Raw genomic sequence first — 20,981 nt, 5'->3', positions numbered from 1 at the left:
GTTTTCACTATCGGATCCTTTGCGGCTGTCGACTCGGCTCCCCGATACGAGTCGGACATTGTCGAAACTCGAGCTTTAGGTGAACCCCTGAAGTTCAAGTTTTTCAGACTGCTCCGAATCGCTTCATGAAAGCCGCAATGACAGAACAGCTGTTGGCTCTCTCGTAAAAAGACCTCTGTCAACTTTGAATTCTGACCTGTATAGCTGTTCCTGGCACAAAGACGTTCCGGAAAAATGAGGAATTCCAACAAGAAATTTGTGCCGGGTTTACGAGCGATGGGGCCAAGGTGAGATTGGTATGGTTGTCACGGGCAACGTCAGTGAGTCGAGGGAGGATTTCTGATAATGCAGTCACAAGGTTAATGGACTTGACAGTGATCTTTTGCGATCACCTCGAATCTGTTGGTGATCCGGTCATTCCACCAGACGCTTCCTTCTCCGGTAAGAGGTTTGCAGCTCTTAAAGAATGAGCGCACTCGGTCAAAAAGAACGGCAGCTTGATGATCGCACAAGTATCACACCCAGGTCGACAGTGTCATAAATACTTTCAAAGCCATCCGGTGGCTGCATCTGCTGTATCATACGACTTCAGCGGACCACGGCGTCCACTTCAATTTAATAACCCTCGCGCAGCTTCTCAGGAGGAAATTAATACCATTTTAAACTCATTCGCTCACGCTGCCGAGTATCTCGAAAAGGCCGGATTCGATGGTATATAGCTACATGCTGCTAATAGTTTCCTACTATCCGGACTTTTAAGTGCTAGGACGAATCTTCGAACTAACGCGTATAGAGGGCATATTAATAACCGTATACGTATCTATTTAGAAATTGAACAAGCTATTCGTGCGAGGGTGTCACTAAACTTCATTCTAGGTATCAAAATAAACAGTACCAAGTTCCAGGAGACTATATTCACGCCCTAAGAAGTAAACTAGGTTTATTTAGCTTTCGAGAGACACTACTTCGACTTCGTCGAATTAAGTAGTAGTTCGTCTAAAGTTCTCATGACCGGCAACTAGTACTAGGGTAAAAAGTTAAGGGAGTTAACAAAAAGACGAGAGGCGTACTTTTAAGAGTTTACCGAGAATATTGTGCCCGACCTAATAAAGACTAAGGTTTACATTACGGGAGGTCTTTATATAGTTAGCGGAATAGTAAGAGCCCTTAAGACTATAGACGGAATAGGTCTTACTAGACCATTATATTAAGAGTTTAGTTTCTACAGGAAAGTTCTAGAGGGGTAAATTACTGGGAGTATTATCCCTAAGATAGAGCTCGGAGAGTTCTAGCTCGCTTTAATGGCCGGAAACAGGACTATCAGGGGATATTAGCCAAGGAAAAGAGCCACTTAAGCTTTAGAAAGAGGAAGTCATTAATGAGCTGAGAGCCGGATATAACTTGTGCGTAGACAATAAAAGCTCCGACCGTGAGTATATGAGCTACTACGGAGTTACTTCAACGGAAGCTATGGAACAGGGGAAATTGCCTCCTCTCGCGCACGCGCTTTCGGTGGATGGGTAGGGTTTGAAATTACCTTAAACCGTCATACATCTGTCAGACTCTAATAAACAATCTATTTTCCTTTATATTCACTTTCTATCACAATGAAGAGATGAAAAGGAATTCAAATAAAACGACCGCCTGAAGACAAATGCTGTTGGCAGAGTCGCCTGATCTCGCTCAGTGGCAACCCTTGTCATGGAGGTGAAATTTGAGTACAGCCTAGCTTGATATCCTTATGCTCACCGTTACGCTCTAGGCAACCCGAGTCGTTTATGCTGATCTTCTTCCATAGTTGTGTCGTTTCGATAATCGCCGGCCAAATGTGAGACACCTGGTCTCCCGACATCTCGCTGGTCTGAGGTCCCCGCAATAAAGCTTCGTGTCGTACTCGGTCAGACGTATACGGAAACAATGGTGTTCACATGGGTGATGGATAGATCGTCGATGGCACTCGCATATGCTTGTCATAGATGGTCAAGATGAGCAGGCGATATATGCAATGCTTAGGCTAAAGTGAGGTGGTGTGGGTTACGCAAAATTGATAAGGAAAATAGGATTTATTAAGAAGTCAATCAATAAGAAGGATAAGAAGAAAGGATAGGAAGAGATTGGGTAGGGCCAGGTGATTGAACGTACGAGTTGAGCTAATAATCCCACATGCGGCGCGAATTCCTCTTGAGATTCTTCGACGGTGCGGACTATTTTCCAAAATCCTTTCCAATAGATATAGTCAGAATAAGCCATAGTCAATGAGTGACTTGAGTCGCTTGTATCTGCCCCGCGTCTGCTGTCTTTGATGTGTTGTTAGACGAGCTGGGTCGAGCGAGACTCCAGCGCCCATTGCTGCACGGAGATCGAGTACCAATCTTTCGATGATTCGCTGTTAGGTATTTCTATGTTGCTACATCCAGGCTAGACCATCTCCAAGAAGGGGAGACTAGGCGGGAGAGTACTCGAATTTTGCTCACAATATTTCATGATCGCTCCCGTTACTTGTTGGCTAATGACATAGTTGTCGCCTTCGTAAGTCACAGCGTTCACCGTGTGGGCGTACATCCTGCCGAAGCAGAGAATGCGCTATATCTATGGCCACCACAAGCCACTCGGCATATCTCGACGCCCTTACTAGCAAGTTCTGTCGAGTACGCCTTAGCTGAGACGGTCTAAAGATGCAAGTCTTCGAGTTCACTGGTGTTCCCCGTTCGGAGCACTTTGATCGTGTACCCGTCGTAGGCGTTCTTAATAGATTGGCCAACAGGGATTGAAGCTTTTGCCTTCTTCTGTGTCAGTGCCGAAGCCCAATAAGAAAGACATATAGAGTTAGCTTCCCGACGCAAGTATTGGAAGAAGTCGATATCTGACGCTGTTGTAATCCTAAATAGCAGTCTCATCCACGTCTCGCGCTTTTCCCTTGTGGCACTTGAATTGTCTTCGGAATTTAGTGTAGTGATACGCAACGCAAACTGCCTTGAGAAGGTCCCAGCCTGTGATCTCGGCCATTAAGGCTCGTACTACCACCATCGAACCATATGCGTGCTTGGTGTTCTTGGGCTGGATGTAGCTCCCGTCTCGCAGGACTTGAGCATTCCTTGTTAACTTATGCGATCGAGGAACTCGCACATGCCAGAAACCTTTCTTGCCAACTAAAAGGGCATAATAGTATCTTTGGTGAATTAAGGGTGAGTTGAAAGGATCTCAAGTGTAATCTTTCGTCGATTGAATCGCTCTGTATCTCCCCATAGGAATAGAGTAAAGGGCGTTTGTACAGCACGTTGGGGGACATCTATTCGATGATGATGCTTATCTTCTACTGCTGTCACAGGCTAGCCTCGATGTTGTAACACTCTCGAACAAGACTAGTAAGTAAGAAAACGAGAAAAATATGCAGCGTATCTGAATATACCGAGCTCTGGTATTAATTAGGCCTACACCACGTTGGATGCCGTAAACAAAGAGGAACATTGACAAGAAGGAAATTCCGAACTCCGGCTCTTCTCTCAGTCCTCAATATCCGATTAGCATCCGAAAGACGGCTGCAACTAGGCCGTTCTCCTATGCTATATGTCCGGCCGAGTCCTAGGTTGGGATGAGCCATAGTGGGAGATTGATGAGGACCTACGAGCAGCACTTAGGATGGTCTTCCCAGGAAGATCTATCCTCGATAGATCCTATGGGACCACCTATGAAATCTGTGTGAAGCTTGGGTAGTTCTATACAATAACTACTAGTTAAACACAGTATTTTTGGTAACTCCTTAATCTCCCATTTCATAACTTTAGAAACTTTACTACGGTATTTCCTACACTAACTAGGTCTTCAATGACACTCCAATTGCCCACGCAGGGGATCGCCTCAAGCTTTGCATTCGGCAGCCTTTCAGTGAGACTTTGATAAGCTGCAATTGGGCTGACCTTGTCCTCCATCTCAGTAACAATTAGAATCATATTGAGCTTGCTCAGATCTTATAAGACAGCAATATTCTCTAGAGGGTTCCCATCTACCAGGATGCAATCGGCCAGATACCTAGGTGTAATCTAACCGAGCTTATATTCTTGCATGAAGGATTTTGTAACCCTAATAGTGGCGGCGAGCAAGGACTCTATGGTACTAACATCTAGCTAGTTAATAAAATACTTAAGATCGCGGGCATAGGCACTATAGGGAGTCTAAGTAAAGCTATAATCTCTACCTCTAGAATAAAGAAGTTAGTTACTCGTTAGAAAGAACTAAGAATAGGAAGGATACCTTACGGAAGTATAGTTATTCCTCGTCTATACATCTCACTTAACACCTTCTTTACATTTTGAAACTCTCGTTTATATCCATCTCTCTCGTCGTCTGACATCTAGTCGCCATAGGCCTCGGATTCGTGTAAGGCTACATAGAGCTAGTTGATTACGGGCAAGACTACATGTTTTTCCTTATTTTTGTCTAGTATATCCATGCCCTAGTTATCGGTCCAACTAGCGTAGAAGACGACATCTACACTATACTTGATGTATATTTTAATATTATCGCGGACTCTATTAAAAGAAACTCTTATATTAGAAATAATTTCAATCCGTTACTGGGTCAAGTACGTTACTAACCTTGCTAGGCACAGAGTCTTTTCCCTCGACCATGGACTATTTCAATGCATACCGCTATTTCTTCATCATCGAAGTAGCATTTTTTTCCCGAAGATAACGGCTCACAGATCTCCTCCCCTAACATGGTCATCTTGACCTGGTCGGCGCCCAGATCGATATGGCGATTGACTGCCGCACGCATCTCCTCAGGCCCATTTGCGACGACTACAAGACCATTCTGACCCACAGCATCTTGGGGATGAGTGATTTCCTTGCAGTTGGCGAGATAACGGGGTCCAGGTAGCTTTCCAGCGTTGATAACATCTCTAATCGCCACATCTAGCCGATCTTGTGCAGAAGCTGCCCCGAAGCACCTTTGATCTATGCTTAGCACAATAGTCTTGACCTTCACTCCGCTGTGAGCTTAGAGCTTTCCTTACATGGTATAGCCGCTACTAATAGCAATTTTAGCCGCTCGCGGTGTCAATAAGGTGTGCTCCTTGACACCTAGGCCTGTCAGGGCTGGGATGTCGCCAGAGTTCCAGGAGAGATGGGTGTGCGCATCTCCAAGACCGCTCCTCAATGTCCTGCCGCGTCCTTTGACGATTTTAAACTTAGGGTTCTCAACCAATACGTCAAACCCCGACACTGTGCCAACTTTTACTATGCGATTCCTTTTATGAGTACATCGCCGCTATAAGGAAGGGCTCCACTAGAGTCAAATATCTTTACATCTAGTATCAGAATCATTGACTCCCCAGGAGTACCTGTCAAGAGACTCATGTCAGCAGCATCTCCTACAATTTTCAACGTTAATGAGATATAGATACCTTTGATTTCATATTCTGGGGACCTCAGCGCATTGTCAAAATGCACGGATTCCCATGGCCTCCTTGGTTTTCCTGCATCGTGGATGTTTGCAATAAATACCTTAATGCCATTGGCATCGTGAATACCACTGGCTTGTCTTAAGCTCGGATTATCTTGTGTTGCTGAAGACATCTCGTTGCCCAGAACGCCCTGTGCAAGACTTCGCCTTCCATTGGTCGCTGCAAGTAACCATGTGAGCAATAGAGACTTGTTTCATGTCAGTGATAGACACTTGACCTAAATTGTGTACGAGAAACCTAGACTTCATGCTCCTATTGTCTCCGCTAAAGATGCTGGATGCCAACTCAGTATTTTCTTGCCTTGTGGGGCGCCTGCAAGGCTGGTCTTGCGAGTGCCTCAATGTCTGGGAAGGACAGATATCCACTTCATTGCGTATCGGCAATTCCCCGAAGTAGTCGCAAAATGGTCGATAGTCCGCAACTCCGACTGAATTTCAAGTTTGGGATTGTACCACAGCTAGGGATACTGGCTGATCCAAGGATGAGGACCGGTGCTTGCGAGTTCATACGCCACAAATATCCTTCGCCTCGGCATTGACGGACGGCATAACTGTAAACGTTAAATACCGAAGATGCCGGACGATATTAAGGGTAGTACTTGAGAGCAGATTTAGATGCTCCACGAAGAAAACATAGTGCCTGATTCGTGACCTAATAACTTGGTTCAAACTCCCTCATGACACACGATTCCGCCGTAATCATCAACCCCAACTCCGCTGAGAAAGGGAGGCCAACACAGTCGCTACCGGTCAAATCACTCCAGGAATTGGAGCAGTGCAATGGCAAAGACCATGAACCACTATGTTCAACTTCCACGTCCTCGACCACGTTGTAGAGTGAAGACACTAATTCATAATAGGGCTTGTAATCGACAATGTGATCTATGACTGCTCACAATTCGTCAAGGAGCATCCAGGGGGGGAGGCAGTGATCAGGCGCTATGCTGCGAAAGACTGTTCACTGCAGTTTTGGAAATTTCATAGAGAATGTCACCTTGTGAAATACGGCCCAGTCCTTCAAGTGGGACAGGTAGTAGTCAAAGTGGACAAAGCCGATCCTCCTCCAAATCTGCCTCCGATAATTTATAGTAATTCAACCTTTGAGTACGACGATGACTGGTAGATCTATTCATCAATGATTGTTAATCTCTCCGATCCAAGTTACTCACTTGTCTGTAATCGTCGAGCATGTCTTCCGATGAAGTCTCCTATGGCTCGTGCCGAGGAAGAATGCTCGGGTCCGTTAGCGCATGACCACGTGTTCCTATATATCGACAGAAGAACACCCAGCCGTGCCCAAGCATCTCCGTCACACCATTCAACCACATTGCGAAGATTGTTGACCGAGCAAGCTTCGTGCCGCCGCATGGCAATCTTTCAGATCACATTCTGCCTAACAACCCTCTATTTATAAGGCTTCTTGATATTGCACACAGCAAGACCGTAGCAAGACCGTTGGTCTGAGATTTGAACACTAATATCGTCGCAACGGCTCAAGATCTGCTTACGGCCGCCTTGAATCTGAGGCGAAGGATTGTAGAAGCGCTGCCACAGCATGTAATTCAAGATCTATGCCAGGGCAAAGATGCTTTCATAGGTCTCTCTGCTGATGGAGGCTTTGAGTTCTCTGTGGGGATGTTAGCAATCCTCGCATTGGGTGCCTGTGCACCTTTGCTGAGCACAACAATACCGGTGAGAGAACTGGCATACTATGTCGACAAAACCAGGTCCGCAATGATCCTAGCTTCGCAGCAGGGTATGCCGGCGGCGCAGGTGCTTGCAATACAATCTCAGGATAAGGGGGCCCCTATCCTTGCCATCCCTATTCGCCCTTGCAGCTCAGAGACAACAAAAGGCCAACCTACTAAGCTCTTTCCACTCTCGCAAATCTGTATCTCATCTGACCCGCCGCAAGCCCCAAGCAAGCCAGGGATCATTATATTCATGTCCGGTATGACGGCTCCACCAAAAGCCGTGGTCCTTCGCCGCTCAACAATCATCACCTCTGCTCAATCCCTAGCTGATCAGTTGGACCTCCAAGCAACTGACACCATTTTGCATCTTCCTGTGTACCATGCCACTGGGTGAATTTGTCATTCTTTCCATTTCTTCAAGCAAGTGCTCGCATCGAGCTCAAGCCAGGTGGATTCGATCCACAATGGACGTGGGATCGAATGGTGCGTGGACAATTGACGCATCTCATTAGAGATCCGACGGTCTATATACGGCTCATGCGACCCACGATCTGTCGATTGTTTCTGGAAGGACCTTCGTGGTGGTTGGCCCATCGTGCAGAGATATGGCTCAACAACCGAGACGCAGATTGCCATTAGTATGCCTCTTGACAGCTGGCAGGATGTTCCTGACGGCAGCGTCGGCAAGGCATCTATGGAGGTGGAATTAAAGATAGCAGGTTTGGTAGATGAGGGCGAAGGGGAACTGTTGGTCAAATCTCCTTATATGTTTTCCGGCTATCTGCAGATAAGAATGCAAAATGGCGGGCCCATGATAAAGAAGGCTTTTATAAGACGGGCGAAATAGCCAGGAAGCAAGGCGAGCACTATTTTATTCTGGGTCGGGCAAGCACGCATATTCTCAAATCAGGTCGGTACAAAATTTCTGCCTTCATATCGAGCGACAGATATTGGGCCTCCCGTATGTGAACGAAGCGATGGTGGTTGGCGTGCCCGACAACGAATTTGGCCAAAGGGTCGCCGCGGTTGTGACATTGCGGAAGGATTCGAGTAGCACTAGCACGAGGCCGAACTTGGATGGTTTGAGGCAGGACTTGCGGTCCGGGCTGGCAGGGTACAAGTTGCCGACTCTTCTTCGAGTGGTCGAGGGAGAACTACTAAAGAACGCCACAGGAAAGTTGGTCAAGAAGGTACTGGGACCGTTATATTTCCCTGAAAACGACCAGCAAGACGTGAACGCCCGGGTGTGGAACCCAAGACGACAAAAGAGGGCGGGACTGTGTAAAACCTAGTCACCTAGAGAGCTAGTTTCCATTAATTACTTGGGCTCTCCAATGTACTCCTAGCCTTTGTCCGGCCTCACACTGCAGAATCGTAGTACGTTGTACTAGATACTCCGTAGTCTGTAGCAAAACTTGCGGCGAGAACATAAAGTGAACTATGCTCGTTTAGTGCAGCAGTGTTTGCCGCCTTAAAACCACTCCGATGCTAGCCCGCTGGTGTAGGCTCAGATAAGACATGTCAACACGCGTTCTGTGCTCGTCCGATCTATGCAAAGGGCTTACACGCGCCCTCTCTCTCTGCGTTAATTAGCCATCGCATACAACTAGTCTACAGTGCAACATGAAGATCGCACAAGGGCGTAAACCGAAAGCTTGCGCAAACTAGAAGCGAATCAAGTGCACATATGCCCACCAAGATATGTCGGTTGGCGCTGACAGCAGGCTGAATGTCGAAATCACTTTGATGCGACCAGGCTTCGATGACCTAGTTGGAGAAAAACGGGCATCAAAAATCCAAGCGCAATGCTACACACAAGGATGATATGCGCGAAGTAAGGCTACGTCGTTCTTCTTCTTCAGCCGTACAAACGGATTTCACCAGGGGAACCCTTACGACGCAGCAGTGAATGGACACGATTCTTGCGATACGATCGATATTGGTCAAGACTTGGGCGACCTGCACATAGAAAGGCAAAGAAAGGGGGGAACGACATCGTCATATGAGCAGGCCAGATGCTCAAGTGGGGAGTCTACTTGCGCCAGGCATCCGGTATTGAATCAAGCGGACGAATTCCTAGAGGCAGGCTTGTCAAAGTGTCTACCGTCTAGCTCATGCAAGTGTCTGATTTGTTGGAGGTCTAAGTTGTTCAAACTCTTGAAGCAGCTAATTTTAGAGCCTGGTTGAAGTTTATGATGAAGACTTTGCGTGAAGGTGAGCGAGTTGGCGGATGTTGAGTGTGAGGTGAGTTGTTAATAAAAGCGGCACGACGTTCGATGAGTTGCACGTGAGCTCGAGGCAGCAATTACGGGTACTCGTCTTCACTTACCACTTTACGCGTGAATATATCGCGTTTTAGGACTAGCCCCAGGCAGAAGTCGCGCTAGGCAGTACAAGGCCTGCCTTTGATTGGTGCGTGAGTGCTCTCGATCTGGCGACATTTTTACGCCCTGGGAACTCATCATCTTCTTCAATCATCTCTTCAAGTCTTCTCATGTACAACCCCTCTGTCCTCTGGTTTTCCTCCCCAGACAAGCCGACATGGCACCTCGAGGGCGCCCGTTGAGGACTTCAGCCTCCAAAACATCGCTGTGTAAGTCACTGCCTAAAATCAATTCAATGTTAATTCTGCTAACTCTACCTTTTCAAGCCTCAAAAGTCGCCACCCCCAATGTATCGACCCCGGCATCCAGGACTCCCTCGAGACGCAGCACTAGGATTGCTAAAGTAATCGAGATCCCCGACTCGGACGCACTTGAAGAGATATTCGGTTCAGATCCAGTTGTTAAGGGCAAATTTGAAGGAGTCTACGTCCCCTCGGCCAGTGGACCTACAACTCGGCGAGGTCGAACAACCACGTCAACATCCACAGCTCCATCCTCAATCGCCGACTCACTCGAGTCCTCTAGCTATGAGACTCCTGGAACCAGTACTGCTCAGACTCCCAACACCATCAATCGACCTGCTTCCAAGTCTAAGATAGGCGCAACGGCCAGAGCGATCCAACTGAGTACCTCCAACTTTGCGCTGGGAGGCAGCAAGAAGAGAGGAAAACGCGACTTCTCTGAAATATCTACTGGATACGAGCAGGAAGACAATGATGCAAAGATTGCAGCGAGACTCCAAGCAGAGGAGTACAATACTATCCCAGATTCCGATGCGTCCGATTCCGAACCCCTCTACAAAAAACGGAAGGTCCCTGGAAAACGCTCTGGCGTTATCAGATTGTCCAACTCTTCAGACGAAGACGAAATCTCTCTTCCCAACAGAAAGAGACCAACCCTTGTTACCCGCCAGCTACCTCCTCCCAGCCGTAGTACTGGTGTTCCTCTTGATGACTCCGAGCTGTCATCCCTCGACTCAACTTTCGAAGAGGATGATGCTTCAGATTTCGATCTCCCCTCATTGTCTGTCACCCCGTCAGAGGCTACTCCGTCAGAGGTTGCTGATGACGATCTTGTTGCCGCCGCGGCTACTACTCAAATATCTACTTCTGGTACCAGAGTCAGAGGCGCTGCAAGGGGTAGACGTACGGGTAGGCGCCGACGTTTCGACCGAGAGGATGAATGGGATCCTGTGAAACGACGACAGCAACGCGAGCGTAAGAAGCTCGAGCGTTCGCATCCAGAAATCATCACCATGTGGTCCGATCTCAAAAAGATTGATCCAATCAAGCCTGTTGCCGCGAAGCAACCTGAGGCCATCAATCGCAAGCTGAAAGGCTTCCAGTTAGAGGGGCTAGATTGGATGATCAAGCAAGAGAAATCTCAGTGGAAAGGCGGTCTTCTCGGCGACGAAATGGGTATGGGAAAGACAATTCAAGCTGTCAGCTTGATCATGTCCGATTGGCCAGCCAAAGCACCAACATTGGTTATAGTGCCACCGGTTGCTCTCATGCAATGGCAGTCAGAGATTACAGACTACACGAGTGGAAGGCTAAAGGTTCTCATCTATCACGCCTCTGCCAACCCGAAGTGCAAGCTACTCACTGTCAAAGACTTGAAAAAGTACGACGTTATCATGGTCTCTTATTCCGGCCTCGAAGTCATGTACCGTAAACAGTACAAAGGCTGGAACCGCGACAACGGCATTGTGAAAGAAGACAGCATACTACACGCCATCAAATATCACCGACTCATTCTTGATGAAGCTCACAGCATAAAGTCAAGAACCGCCAGCGTTGCCAAAGCTTGCTTTGCTTTACAGGCAGACTTCAAATGGTGTCTATCAGGCACTCCTGTTCAAAACCGAATCGGAGAATTCTTCTCTCTACTCCGGTTTCTGCAGGTTATGCCCTTTGCTTGCTATTTTTGCAAGAACTGTAGTTGCCGTCAATTGCATTGGAGCCAGGATGAGCAAAAGATGTGCGTTAAGTGCAAGCACAGTGGTTTCAGCCATGTTTCAGTCTTCAACCAAGAAATCCTCAATCCAATTACTGGCGATGATACGGAGAAACGAAAAGAAGGCCTCAATAAGTTACGACTGATCACCGACCGTATCATGTTACGTCGTATGAAACGAGATCACACTTCCTCGATGGAATTGCCTCCCAAGGACGTTGTCATTCACAACGAATTCTTCGGAGAGATGGAACATGACTTCTCGCAGAGTATCATGTCCAACTCGAACCGCAAATTTGACACCTACGTCGCCCAAGGTGTCATGTTGAACAATTATGCCAACATCTTCGGTTTGATCATGCAGATGAGACAAGTCGCAAACCATCCTGATCTGATCCTCCGCAAAAATGCAGAAGGTGGTCAAAATGTTCTCGTTTGCCGGATTTGTGATGAACCCGCCGAGGAAGCAATTCGATCACGCTGCCGACATGAATTTTGTCGTCAATGTGCCAAATCCTACGTCCAATCATTCAATGGTGCGGAAGGCGATGCCGATTGTCCAGCATGCCACATTCCCCTGGTCATCGATTGGGATCAGCCAGAGATTGAACAAGACGAAGAAAATGTCAAGAAGAATTCCATCATCAATCGAATCAAGATGGACGACTGGACTTCATCCACCAAGATTGAAATGCTTGTCTATGACCTGTACAAGCTGCGAAGCAAGAAACAAACCCACAAGAGCATTGTGTTCTCTCAATTCACCTCGATGCTCCAGCTTGTCCAGTGGAGACTACAGAAATCTGGCTTCAGCACCGTCCTCCTCGATGGCAGTATGAGTCCCATTCAGAGACAGAAGTCCATAGATTACTTCATGAACAACGTCGATGTCGAGGTCTTCTTGGTGTCCCTCAAGGCTGGTGGCGTGGCTCTCAACTTGACCGAGGCGAGCAGGGTGTACATCGTTGATCCGTAAGTTTCTTTCTCCTTGCGTAATTTGACCACAATCTAGGCATCAAATGCTAACCTATCTCGCTAGGTGGTGGAATCCCGCGGCTGAATGGCAATCCGCCGATCGATGCCATCGCATTGGCCAACGTCGTCCCTGTGTCATCACTCGCCTGTGCATTGAAGACTCGGTCGAGTCGAGAATGGTCCTTCTCCAGGAGAAGAAAGCCAACATGATCAACGGCACCGTCAATAATGACCAAGTTGCGCTCGACAAATTAACACCAGAGGATATGCAGTTCTTGTTCAGAGGAACTTGAGTGTGGCTTTCCACCTTCGATGCTAAAGGACAATACTGGTCAGCCTTTTATTTGTATCAATATGCGAGCAGACAGCGGAATGGCATGGGAACGGTTTGTAAGGACAGGCGGTTCGCTACTGTTTGTATCCATCACGAATCAATGATTTGAATAGGTCTGAGCTGCTGGAAGAGAAAGCTTGCCATATTATGGCCCCATCATCGCGTATGAAATCAAAGGAGCACAGCATAGATGTGATATGCATAGATTAGAGCTTACTTTGTACTTGAATGAGACAAAAGCAGGAACAATACAATTATTGGGGGCCCTAAACTTCCCTAACTGTGACACTAATTGGCAATCCTATGACCAGTCTGGAATCTCTCTAGCTCAAGCAGTTGAGATTACAGCTAGCATATATAGTGCTTTGAGCAGAAGTGGCACAGGTGGCCCGACTGAAGTGGCTTAATCAACAAATAGAAAGACGGGATGCTTCGTTCCCACCCAGAATGTACTGAGTGGGAACTATAGGATGTTGAGCGCCAATAGTTACGAATACAGTAATAATACACCACACAGTCCGTTCGCCACCATTCCCAAGCATTCCCCTTATGCCGCCCTACAAGCTTTCCAACAAGCTCAGGTTTCGTTTTTTCTTGACTAACCCTGATGAAAAGTTGTACTCTAAACCGAAAGTAGGATGATAGGCGAGGCTGTCCTCAGATTCCTGCTGTCAGGATAAGAAATCACCCGAATTTGAAGTTAAAAAGCCAGGACATCTGACCTCAGCGCCGATTGCGACCACAGAAAGCCAAGCGGCATGGGAGACAGCACAGCTGGCATATTCGACAGTATCGACAGCCACGATCATGTTCAGCCCAGACTGCTTCTGCGCTGAGTTTCCCTTTGCTTTCTGGAACGATATCTGAGATCAGCAGGGTGAAGAACCCTGCGATGCCAGCGAAAATAAAGTACAGCTTGCCAGAAGGCAATTTGGTGTTAAGAATCGGGACCAGTTGGGCGACCAGGAAGGTTGAGAGCCAATTCAAGGCAAGGGCCCAGCTAGATGCCGCACCAACAGCTTCGGGACCGACAAGCTCGCTCGGCAGAATGAAAGGGATGGGACCAAGCCCAAAGCCGAAGCTGCAGACAAAAAGCGCAACACCAACGATGGTAAGAACTCGCTTATCCTGGGCAAGTCCCTCAGCGAGCATGATTGAAGCAGACCCCATTCCAACAATTGAGCTCAAGAGACACTTCTTGCGTCCAATCTTGTCAGCTAGCGGAGAGAAGATCAGAGTGACTAGAACATTGGCTGCGGAGACAATAATTGTAACGAGTGCAGCCTTTTTGGGCATAACTTCTCCTAAGATCGAGACGCTGTACATGACCACACTGTTGATACCGGTAAGCTGCTGGGCTATCATTGCTGCACTAACAGCAAAAACAGCTCTTCGGTACTTTGGAATCCGGATTACATCAAAAAATGATTTGGTTGGTTCTGGAGGATTTTGCGTTCCAGCTGATGGGTGAAGTAGACTCTGCTGCTCGGTATCTCCAGATATTTCCCAGTGGTCGATTTCATTGCGGATGTCAATGCCAGCACCACGGATGCGTTGAAGGGTTGTCCTTGCATTTCGAGGCTGGTTGTTCGCAGCAAGCCATGTTGGGGTTTCAGGAGCGAACAGAAGACCGAAGAAGTTGAAAGCGGCGATAAAACCTGCCGTGGCAAGGATCCACCGCCACTTTGTGTTCTTGGAGAGGAAGAATCCAAGGACCTGAGAGATGGCTATGCCAGCATTGATTTGTACCTGGGTAAAAGCACCAAAAAGACCACGTTTGTCTGGTGGGGAAATTTCAGAGACGTAAATCGGACACACAACGGTTGCTGCACCCGCCCCAAGGCCGGATATTACCCTTCCAATTGCTAGCACCCATATGTTCCCAGCAAGAGCTTCTGCAATTGGTCCAGTAGCGAGGAAAAAAGTCAACAGTCTCAAGGCAAAGAGTCGACCGTTTTTGGTGGCCACGCGGCCAATAAGGAGGGCACCGAGGAGACCTCCAATAGTGAAAAGAGACTGTATCATACCCCATTGGCCTGAATTCATGCGTATACAGTGGGGTAACTTGGACCGGGACGCATTGTCGGTGGGCAGTTTCTTGACTTCACATCGGATGACTTGTTCCGGAGCATTGAGTTCTCCCTACAAAGCATGAGTTCCGGCGGTTCAGAAGATTTTCGGGGGGACAGCAGCTTACAAGATGGTAGCCAAACTGAAGAGGGCCCAGAGTTGACACGAAGAGAAGGTAGATCAGGAAGAACGTTGGGGGCTTCCCCCGAGATTTAAGATTGTTGGGGCGAGTGACGGGCATTTTCACTGCTGCTTCAGTGGATGGGACCCTGTCGAGGGACTTATAACCACTGCTGGTTCTGGTGAGTATAGCTCGATCCATGGTTCCCTGGATGTGTGTGATGTGGCATATGGAAGAGGAATTGGCCTTGCCGGGCATGGACTTCACGACTTACCTCCTTATAGCGATCAATACAAGCCGATAGCCAAAGAGATATCGGGATGGAACAGATGTATGGGCGCGTCATGTTGCAGCACAAGTGCAGACAGGCAGCAGAATTGATATCGATCTCCATGATGTGGTTGGTGAGGAAGGTGCTGATCACGGCAGCCTCCGATGGGAAAGTGCAGTGGGAAAGAAGGAAGGAGGCATCGACAAGGCTGGATTGGTTCAGCATCGAACCTCAACTGGGGAAGGTTCAGCCTGGCCCGTCTTGGCATCTCGTACATCCCCAAAGCCTCGTACATCTCTCCCACCTCAACCACACTTCTCCCTCAACTTGACTCTCAGCACCGGCAACAAGACCAGGTGATCATCCAATATCGATAACCAGACAATTGCATATTCATTTGCCGATATTTCAGTGATCATCTTTTGCACCGGGATCTTTAATATCTCATACTGATCGACCATCCGCGGGCGATCCATCCTTGCACCCTAACCCTCTCGTTCAACAGCCTCCATCCTTCCCCAGCTAAGCCGTAGTCTCAATCCTGATAGAAGACTTTTAAGCTTTCATTTATCTGCCTCTAACCATGTTAGGGTGGCAAGCCTTGACCACGAGAAGCTCGACAGTTACTCAGTTTTCCGGCAACCGACTCTCTCAATGCTCAACATGTCGAGGCCAGGGACAAGCCTCAACATGGCCCAACAGTTAAGAAAGACCACTCAGTTGAGCCTAGTAGAAGGTGAGTTTGCGATTTTGTATTATGTTCTCCCTACGATGCTATAGTTCGAGCACCGCCCCTCCAGATTACTTGACAATCGATACAGCCATGGATCAGACGTTAAGAATATCTCATAGATGCGCTCAGAAACCTCGACAAAAAGCAACCAGGCAACAGCTACACCGCGAAGGTCAAAATAGGCCACAAATATAACATCATCGGATTTATCAGCAGTGGAACTTATGGTCGTGTCTACAAGGCTGTGGAGAAGAACCCGAAAGGTGACCTCTCAAGCCCTGTTGGAGCAACCCCTACAAAGGAATTATACGCGATCAAGAAGTATGTATCTTCAACTCCTGTCTAGTATCTCACTGACCGCCAACAGATTCAAGCCCGAAAAGGAAGGTGACAATGTACAATATACCGGCCTGTCACAATCAGCCATCAGAGAGATGTCCTTGTGCACCGAGCTGTCCCATCCTAACGTTGTCCACTTGGCGGAGATCATTCTCGAGGACAAATGTGTCTTTATGGTCTTCGAATATTGCGAACATGACTTGTTGCAGATCATCCATCATCACACCCAGCCCACCCGAAGACCCATCCCCGCAACCATGATCAAGTCCATTCTTTTCCAATTACTGAATGGCTTGTTCTATCTCCACCAGAACTGGGTGATCCATCGAGATCTAAAACCCGCCAATATTATGGTCACGTCTTCCGGGCACGTACGGATAGGTGATCTTGGTCTCGCACGGCTGTTCCACAAACCCCTGTCATCATTGTACTCTGGCGATAAGGTCGTTGTTACTATATGGTATCGTAGCCCCGACCTCCTTTTGGGTGCCCGGCATTACACCCCCGCCATTGATCTTTGGGCAGTCGGTTGCATCTTCGCCGAACTGTTGAGTCTACGACCCATCTTCAAAGGAGAAGAAACAAAAATGGACAGCAAGAAGACCGTTCCCTTCCAACGCAATCAAATGGGCAAGATCGTGGAAATTCTTGGTATGCCTCGACGGGAAAATTGGAAAGGATTAGTTGATATGCCAGAATACGCTCAGTTGCAGTCTCTCATTCTTTCACGAGGTTCTTCAGGGTTATACCCTGGTACAACATCTTCCATGAACAGAAACTCAAATGGGAACAGTGGTAGTGGACTGGAAACATGGTATAACAACTGCCTTCGGCATGCAACATATCCTTCAGACAAATCACCGGGACAACGCGGATTTCAATTACTGTCTGAGCTGTTCGAGTATGATCCCGAGCAACGCCTAACCGCAGAAAAAGCTCTCCAGCATGAATATTTCAAATTTGCAGATGAAGGCCCAAATAAAGGCAAGATCTGGGTCAGCAATAACTGCTTTGAAGGACTGGACGAAGTCTACCCACACAGAAGGGTGAGCACAGAAACGAATGATATTGGCACGGGCAGTTTACCAGGCACGAAGAGAGGTGGGCTGCCAGACGATTCTCTTCTACCGGCGGCGAAAAGACGATAGCATCCGTCTTTATACTGGACCGGCACGCGGATCGTGTATAGGGAAAATTGGGTGAATTACTAAGCACGTCACCGCCAAGTGCAACCACAAGAGCCAATAACTCTGCGTTGCTCGTTTGAAGCCGAGAGATATCAGATTGAAGATCACAATCCACGACAATGGGCCTGAATGCAGAGTATCTGGCTTTTTCAACGGTCTTTCTGAATGTGAATTGTAACAGTTACCAGTGCAACCTGATTCTGATGGTGAATTAGTCGATGCTCGTTCACAGTTAGTCTTCGACTTTCCCCTTGACGCCAATATGTGTATTTTCGCAACCCATTCGAAATGGCTCATGAGTACACAGCATCACATCATCATCAATCCCTCGCTGACACCCTCAGCTGTAAAATCTCTATGGAATTTTCATCGTAGTCACAAAGACAATTGTGCTTATGCCTGAGGAGTCTTAGCGGCCTGTTGAGGGTTGACCTTCTTTCCGTCCTTGTTGTACCGGATTCTTGGGGGAGGGGCGCGGTTGCGGCGACCTTCTCTCGATCGGACACGCACGATCTTGCCGTGGATGGCGCACGAGACGCAGTATTGCAACTTCAGGTACATCTTGGGGACGGCGTAGTCGGCGAAGACGGAGGCGTCGGAGATATCACCTATAATAATACCGTCAGACCATTTCGCGCAACAAAGACTTGATTTTTCGTGGATTCTCTTTTCTTGACAGATCGAGGTGCTATGTCTGTAGGAGCGGGGAGGGGGGAAGCGTACGAATGGCGGCGGATTCAACCATGTTTCGGATGGTGAATCTCTTGATTGCCTTATCCTTGGGAGTGCATCGAGAGCAGTTCGAGCATCGAATTGGCTTGACGTGACCACGACCCTTCTTGTTCCTCCCGCTAAAGGTGAGAAAAGAAGACGGCGTTAGTAAATTGTTTGTTTCTCAATCAATGCTTGCCTATGCAAAGCACGAAGACCAGAAATTTATCGCTTACTTGGAGGCTCGCTTCTTGACCATGATTACTGGAGGAGGCGGAGATCGAGTGACTTCTGTGAATACTGCACAGAAGTCTGCAAATCTTCGAGTGAGTATGTGAGGTGAACGAGGCGAATCTAGTTGTCGGTTGTGAGGGCTTGTGGCCGATTTCTTGAAAGGGACCCGTGTGCGCTCTGCCAAGTGTTGCAGACGCCAAGATGTTCTAACCTCGTTTGCAGGTTTTCTGTTAAAGCAGCCATCAGCTCTGCAAGTTTTCGCGTGGACAGCCGCCGCTTTACTATCAAAAGCAATTTTCTTAAAGCGGCTCATTAGAACCGAGGCTCATCTGCCAAGATTTTCGGCGATGATCGCTTGGGAATGTCGACACCCCATATGCTTGTTTTTCCCCATCAATTGATTCTACCCCTTACTAGAGAGTACTAGTAGGCAAACTAATTTTCTAGCTGTATGCTCTTTGGATTTCGATTCGTCCTCGACGATAATGATTTCGGCATTGAGATGCTTGCCCTTTGCTTAGGTTGGAATAGAGCCTCCTGTGTTCGGTCCCACAGGCCATGCCCTTTTTCATACTGAGACTGCCTCCTTGTAAACACCGCCCTACGTTGGCTGCACTGTCACGGAAAGGGGTCCTTTTGGAGACATGATGGTTGGTGATGGAGGACACGAGTCAACATCACACAACGGACTCTTGCACGCCGCCAAGGTTTACCTGATTCTCCAATGCAGCTGTACTCACCCTAGTCAAAGCCCTCTCCCTGTCCAGAGCAATCTCACCAGCCTTGGACACGGTCTTGGTCTGCCAGAGATTTGTCCAACCGGCGAAGGAAACCCATGTCTCCCTGCAAAATAGCCCTCGTGTTTCATGGGGTGCTACCGCCCTTGGCGGTAGGCTGGACCCAAACCGAATACGGGCTATGAATACTGGCAATCATGTCAATAATGCATTTCTCCCTCTTGAGGTCCGACAATGACACTTTCATTCTGCAAAGTAGGCAGCCTTTCAGTCAGCTTGTGAACTTCTGCCATGGCTTCATCAGCTGTACCATGTTCAGGCACTATCACCATCTCCAGCAGCTCTCAGGCAACAGGAGTTACCCAGTGTGAAAGTTATGACGGTGATATTCGTCTTGGGTCTGCGGTCAATGGCTCTGTGTCTCTCAATGGCATTGTGACAATCACTGGAGATCTTAGCGTTGCCTATGGCTCAGACATAGGCAGCCTGAGCGCCTCTGATCTCGTTACGATAGGTGACACATTAAGTATCAGCAATAACGATCTCTTGACCAGCCTCAATTTCCCAGCTCTCGAGAACGTCGATACAATCGACATTAATGGCGCACCAAACTTGACAGAATTCAAGTCTACAATCGGGATTTCGAACGTCAGCTCAATTCAAATCATTGAGACGGGCTTAATGGACATCGATTGGGTAAAGTCCGTGAACATTTCCAGACTTGAGGTCGAACAGAACCCTGTGTTAAGCGACATTTTCCTACCAGTTGTCAATGGCTTGGGCTCTTTCACTTTTGCTCGGAATGGACCCGCAATGAAATTATCCCTCGCCAGCCTAAGATCAGCCTACAACCTTACCTTCTCCCACGTCCAGACGATTGATCTGCTTTCTCTTGAGTCAGTCACTCATTCCCTCGGTTTCATCGCGAACGATCTCAAGACATTGTCCATTGAGAGGTTGTCTAAACTCGACGACCTCATGGTATGGAACAATACGGCCCTATCGCAGCTTGATCTTCCAAGTCTCACCAACGTTTCCGGAGATATTGTCACAAATGGAAATTCCGCCATGGAATCACTTTCGCTGCCAAATCTAGCACGAGTCCGTGGCGACATTGCCTTGAACGGAAGCTTTACAAATATCTCTATGCCGGCACTCGTTGATGTCCAAGGCAATGTCATCATTAGGAGCTCTGCTAGCTTAGACTGCTCGTCGTTAGTGCACTACGACCAGAGCGATGTGTTCAAAGCCCAGTACAATTGTACTGCGTCCGAATTGGCTGTTGCGCCACCTCCAGCTCCCGAGCCAGGTTCAGAGACAAATCGTGGAGGTGGACTTTCTAAAGGGACTATAGCTGGAATTGCAGTTGGTGTGGTGCTTGGTCTCCTCGCGCTTGCGTTGATTGTCTGGTGTGTCTGGAGAAAACGTGGAAGTGATCGCTCCACAAAGGGTCAAAGCAATGATACGAGACCTAATGCTCCTTCCGATAGCAATTTCGCAAATGGTCCATACGAAGCCGATTCTCAGGCGGTCCATCCTGCCGAGCTGCCCGCTCGATATAACAATCAAACAAGTGTCACCCACGAGAAATCTGGCTCCACTCACCTGGGCAGAGCGGAATTATATTCCGAGTATCCAGAACTACATGGACATCAGCGACCATTTGCCCACAGCACATAGCCTGGAATACGATTGGTTTCAATCTAGTCGCATTTCATCTAGCACTGCCTTTGCGTCGAGTGTATCCACAATGACCTTTCGAAAGACTTGTG

At 48.0% G+C, this 20,981-nt stretch overlaps 8 protein-coding genes across 8 annotated transcripts; 5 read left to right on the top strand and 3 right to left on the bottom strand.

The window, feature by feature from the left end:
* Nucleotides 1-4,453: 4,453 nt before the first annotated feature.
* On the bottom strand, nucleotides 4,454-5,576 carry A1O9_11955 (uncharacterized protein; the record flags this gene model as incomplete). Its single annotated transcript, XM_013399101.1, has 4 exons — nucleotides 4,454-4,498; nucleotides 4,648-4,948; nucleotides 5,015-5,237; nucleotides 5,405-5,576. The coding sequence occupies 4 exons, from the start codon at nucleotides 5,574-5,576 to the stop codon at nucleotides 4,454-4,456; spliced, it is 741 nt and encodes a 246-aa protein (XP_013254555.1).
* Nucleotides 5,577-6,319: 743 nt separating this feature from the next.
* A1O9_11954 (uncharacterized protein) lies at nucleotides 6,320-6,586 on the top strand (the record flags this gene model as incomplete). Its single annotated transcript, XM_013399100.1, has 1 exon — nucleotides 6,320-6,586. A coding segment is annotated over one exon (267 nt), but the record flags the coding sequence as incomplete, so codon positions are not given.
* A 1,211-nt stretch (nucleotides 6,587-7,797) lies between these two features.
* Nucleotides 7,798-8,449, top strand: A1O9_11953 (uncharacterized protein; the record flags this gene model as incomplete). Its single annotated transcript, XM_013399099.1, has 2 exons — nucleotides 7,798-7,904; nucleotides 8,068-8,449. 2 exons carry the CDS (start codon nucleotides 7,798-7,800, stop codon nucleotides 8,447-8,449), a joined length of 489 nt encoding a protein of 162 aa, XP_013254553.1.
* A 1,249-nt stretch (nucleotides 8,450-9,698) lies between these two features.
* A1O9_11952 (adenosinetriphosphatase) lies at nucleotides 9,699-12,765 on the top strand (the record flags this gene model as incomplete). Its single annotated transcript, XM_013399098.1, has 2 exons — nucleotides 9,699-12,469; nucleotides 12,537-12,765. 2 exons carry the CDS (start codon nucleotides 9,699-9,701, stop codon nucleotides 12,763-12,765), a joined length of 3,000 nt encoding a protein of 999 aa, XP_013254552.1.
* Nucleotides 12,766-13,529: 764 nt separating this feature from the next.
* Nucleotides 13,530-15,198, bottom strand: A1O9_11951 (uncharacterized protein; the record flags this gene model as incomplete). Its single annotated transcript, XM_013399097.1, has 2 exons — nucleotides 13,530-14,948; nucleotides 15,004-15,198. The coding sequence occupies 2 exons, from the start codon at nucleotides 15,196-15,198 to the stop codon at nucleotides 13,530-13,532; spliced, it is 1,614 nt and encodes a 537-aa protein (XP_013254551.1).
* Nucleotides 15,199-15,958: 760 nt separating this feature from the next.
* On the top strand, nucleotides 15,959-17,488 carry A1O9_11950 (CMGC/CDK/CDK8 protein kinase; the record flags this gene model as incomplete). Its single annotated transcript, XM_013399096.1, has 3 exons — nucleotides 15,959-16,004; nucleotides 16,121-16,322; nucleotides 16,369-17,488. The coding sequence occupies 3 exons, from the start codon at nucleotides 15,959-15,961 to the stop codon at nucleotides 17,486-17,488; spliced, it is 1,368 nt and encodes a 455-aa protein (XP_013254550.1).
* A 432-nt stretch (nucleotides 17,489-17,920) lies between these two features.
* A1O9_11949 (30S ribosomal protein S26e) lies at nucleotides 17,921-18,272 on the bottom strand (the record flags this gene model as incomplete). Its single annotated transcript, XM_013399095.1, has 2 exons — nucleotides 17,921-18,135; nucleotides 18,251-18,272. 2 exons carry the CDS (start codon nucleotides 18,270-18,272, stop codon nucleotides 17,921-17,923), a joined length of 237 nt encoding a protein of 78 aa, XP_013254549.1.
* A 1,228-nt stretch (nucleotides 18,273-19,500) lies between these two features.
* On the top strand, nucleotides 19,501-20,889 carry A1O9_11948 (uncharacterized protein; the record flags this gene model as incomplete). The annotated part of the gene is made up of 1 exon (XM_013399094.1): nucleotides 19,501-20,889. The coding sequence occupies one exon, from the start codon at nucleotides 19,501-19,503 to the stop codon at nucleotides 20,887-20,889; it is 1,389 nt and encodes a 462-aa protein (XP_013254548.1).
* Between the last annotated feature and the right edge of the window lie 92 nt (nucleotides 20,890-20,981).

The sequence above is a fragment of the Exophiala aquamarina genome, assembly GCF_000709125.1.
Source record: "Exophiala aquamarina CBS 119918 chromosome Unknown aczIA-supercont1.20, whole genome shotgun sequence".
Lineage (NCBI taxonomy): Eukaryota > Fungi > Ascomycota > Eurotiomycetes > Chaetothyriales > Herpotrichiellaceae > Exophiala > Exophiala aquamarina.
Note: the sequence above shows the minus strand (reverse complement) of the source record. Positions and strands in the feature narration are given on the sequence as shown.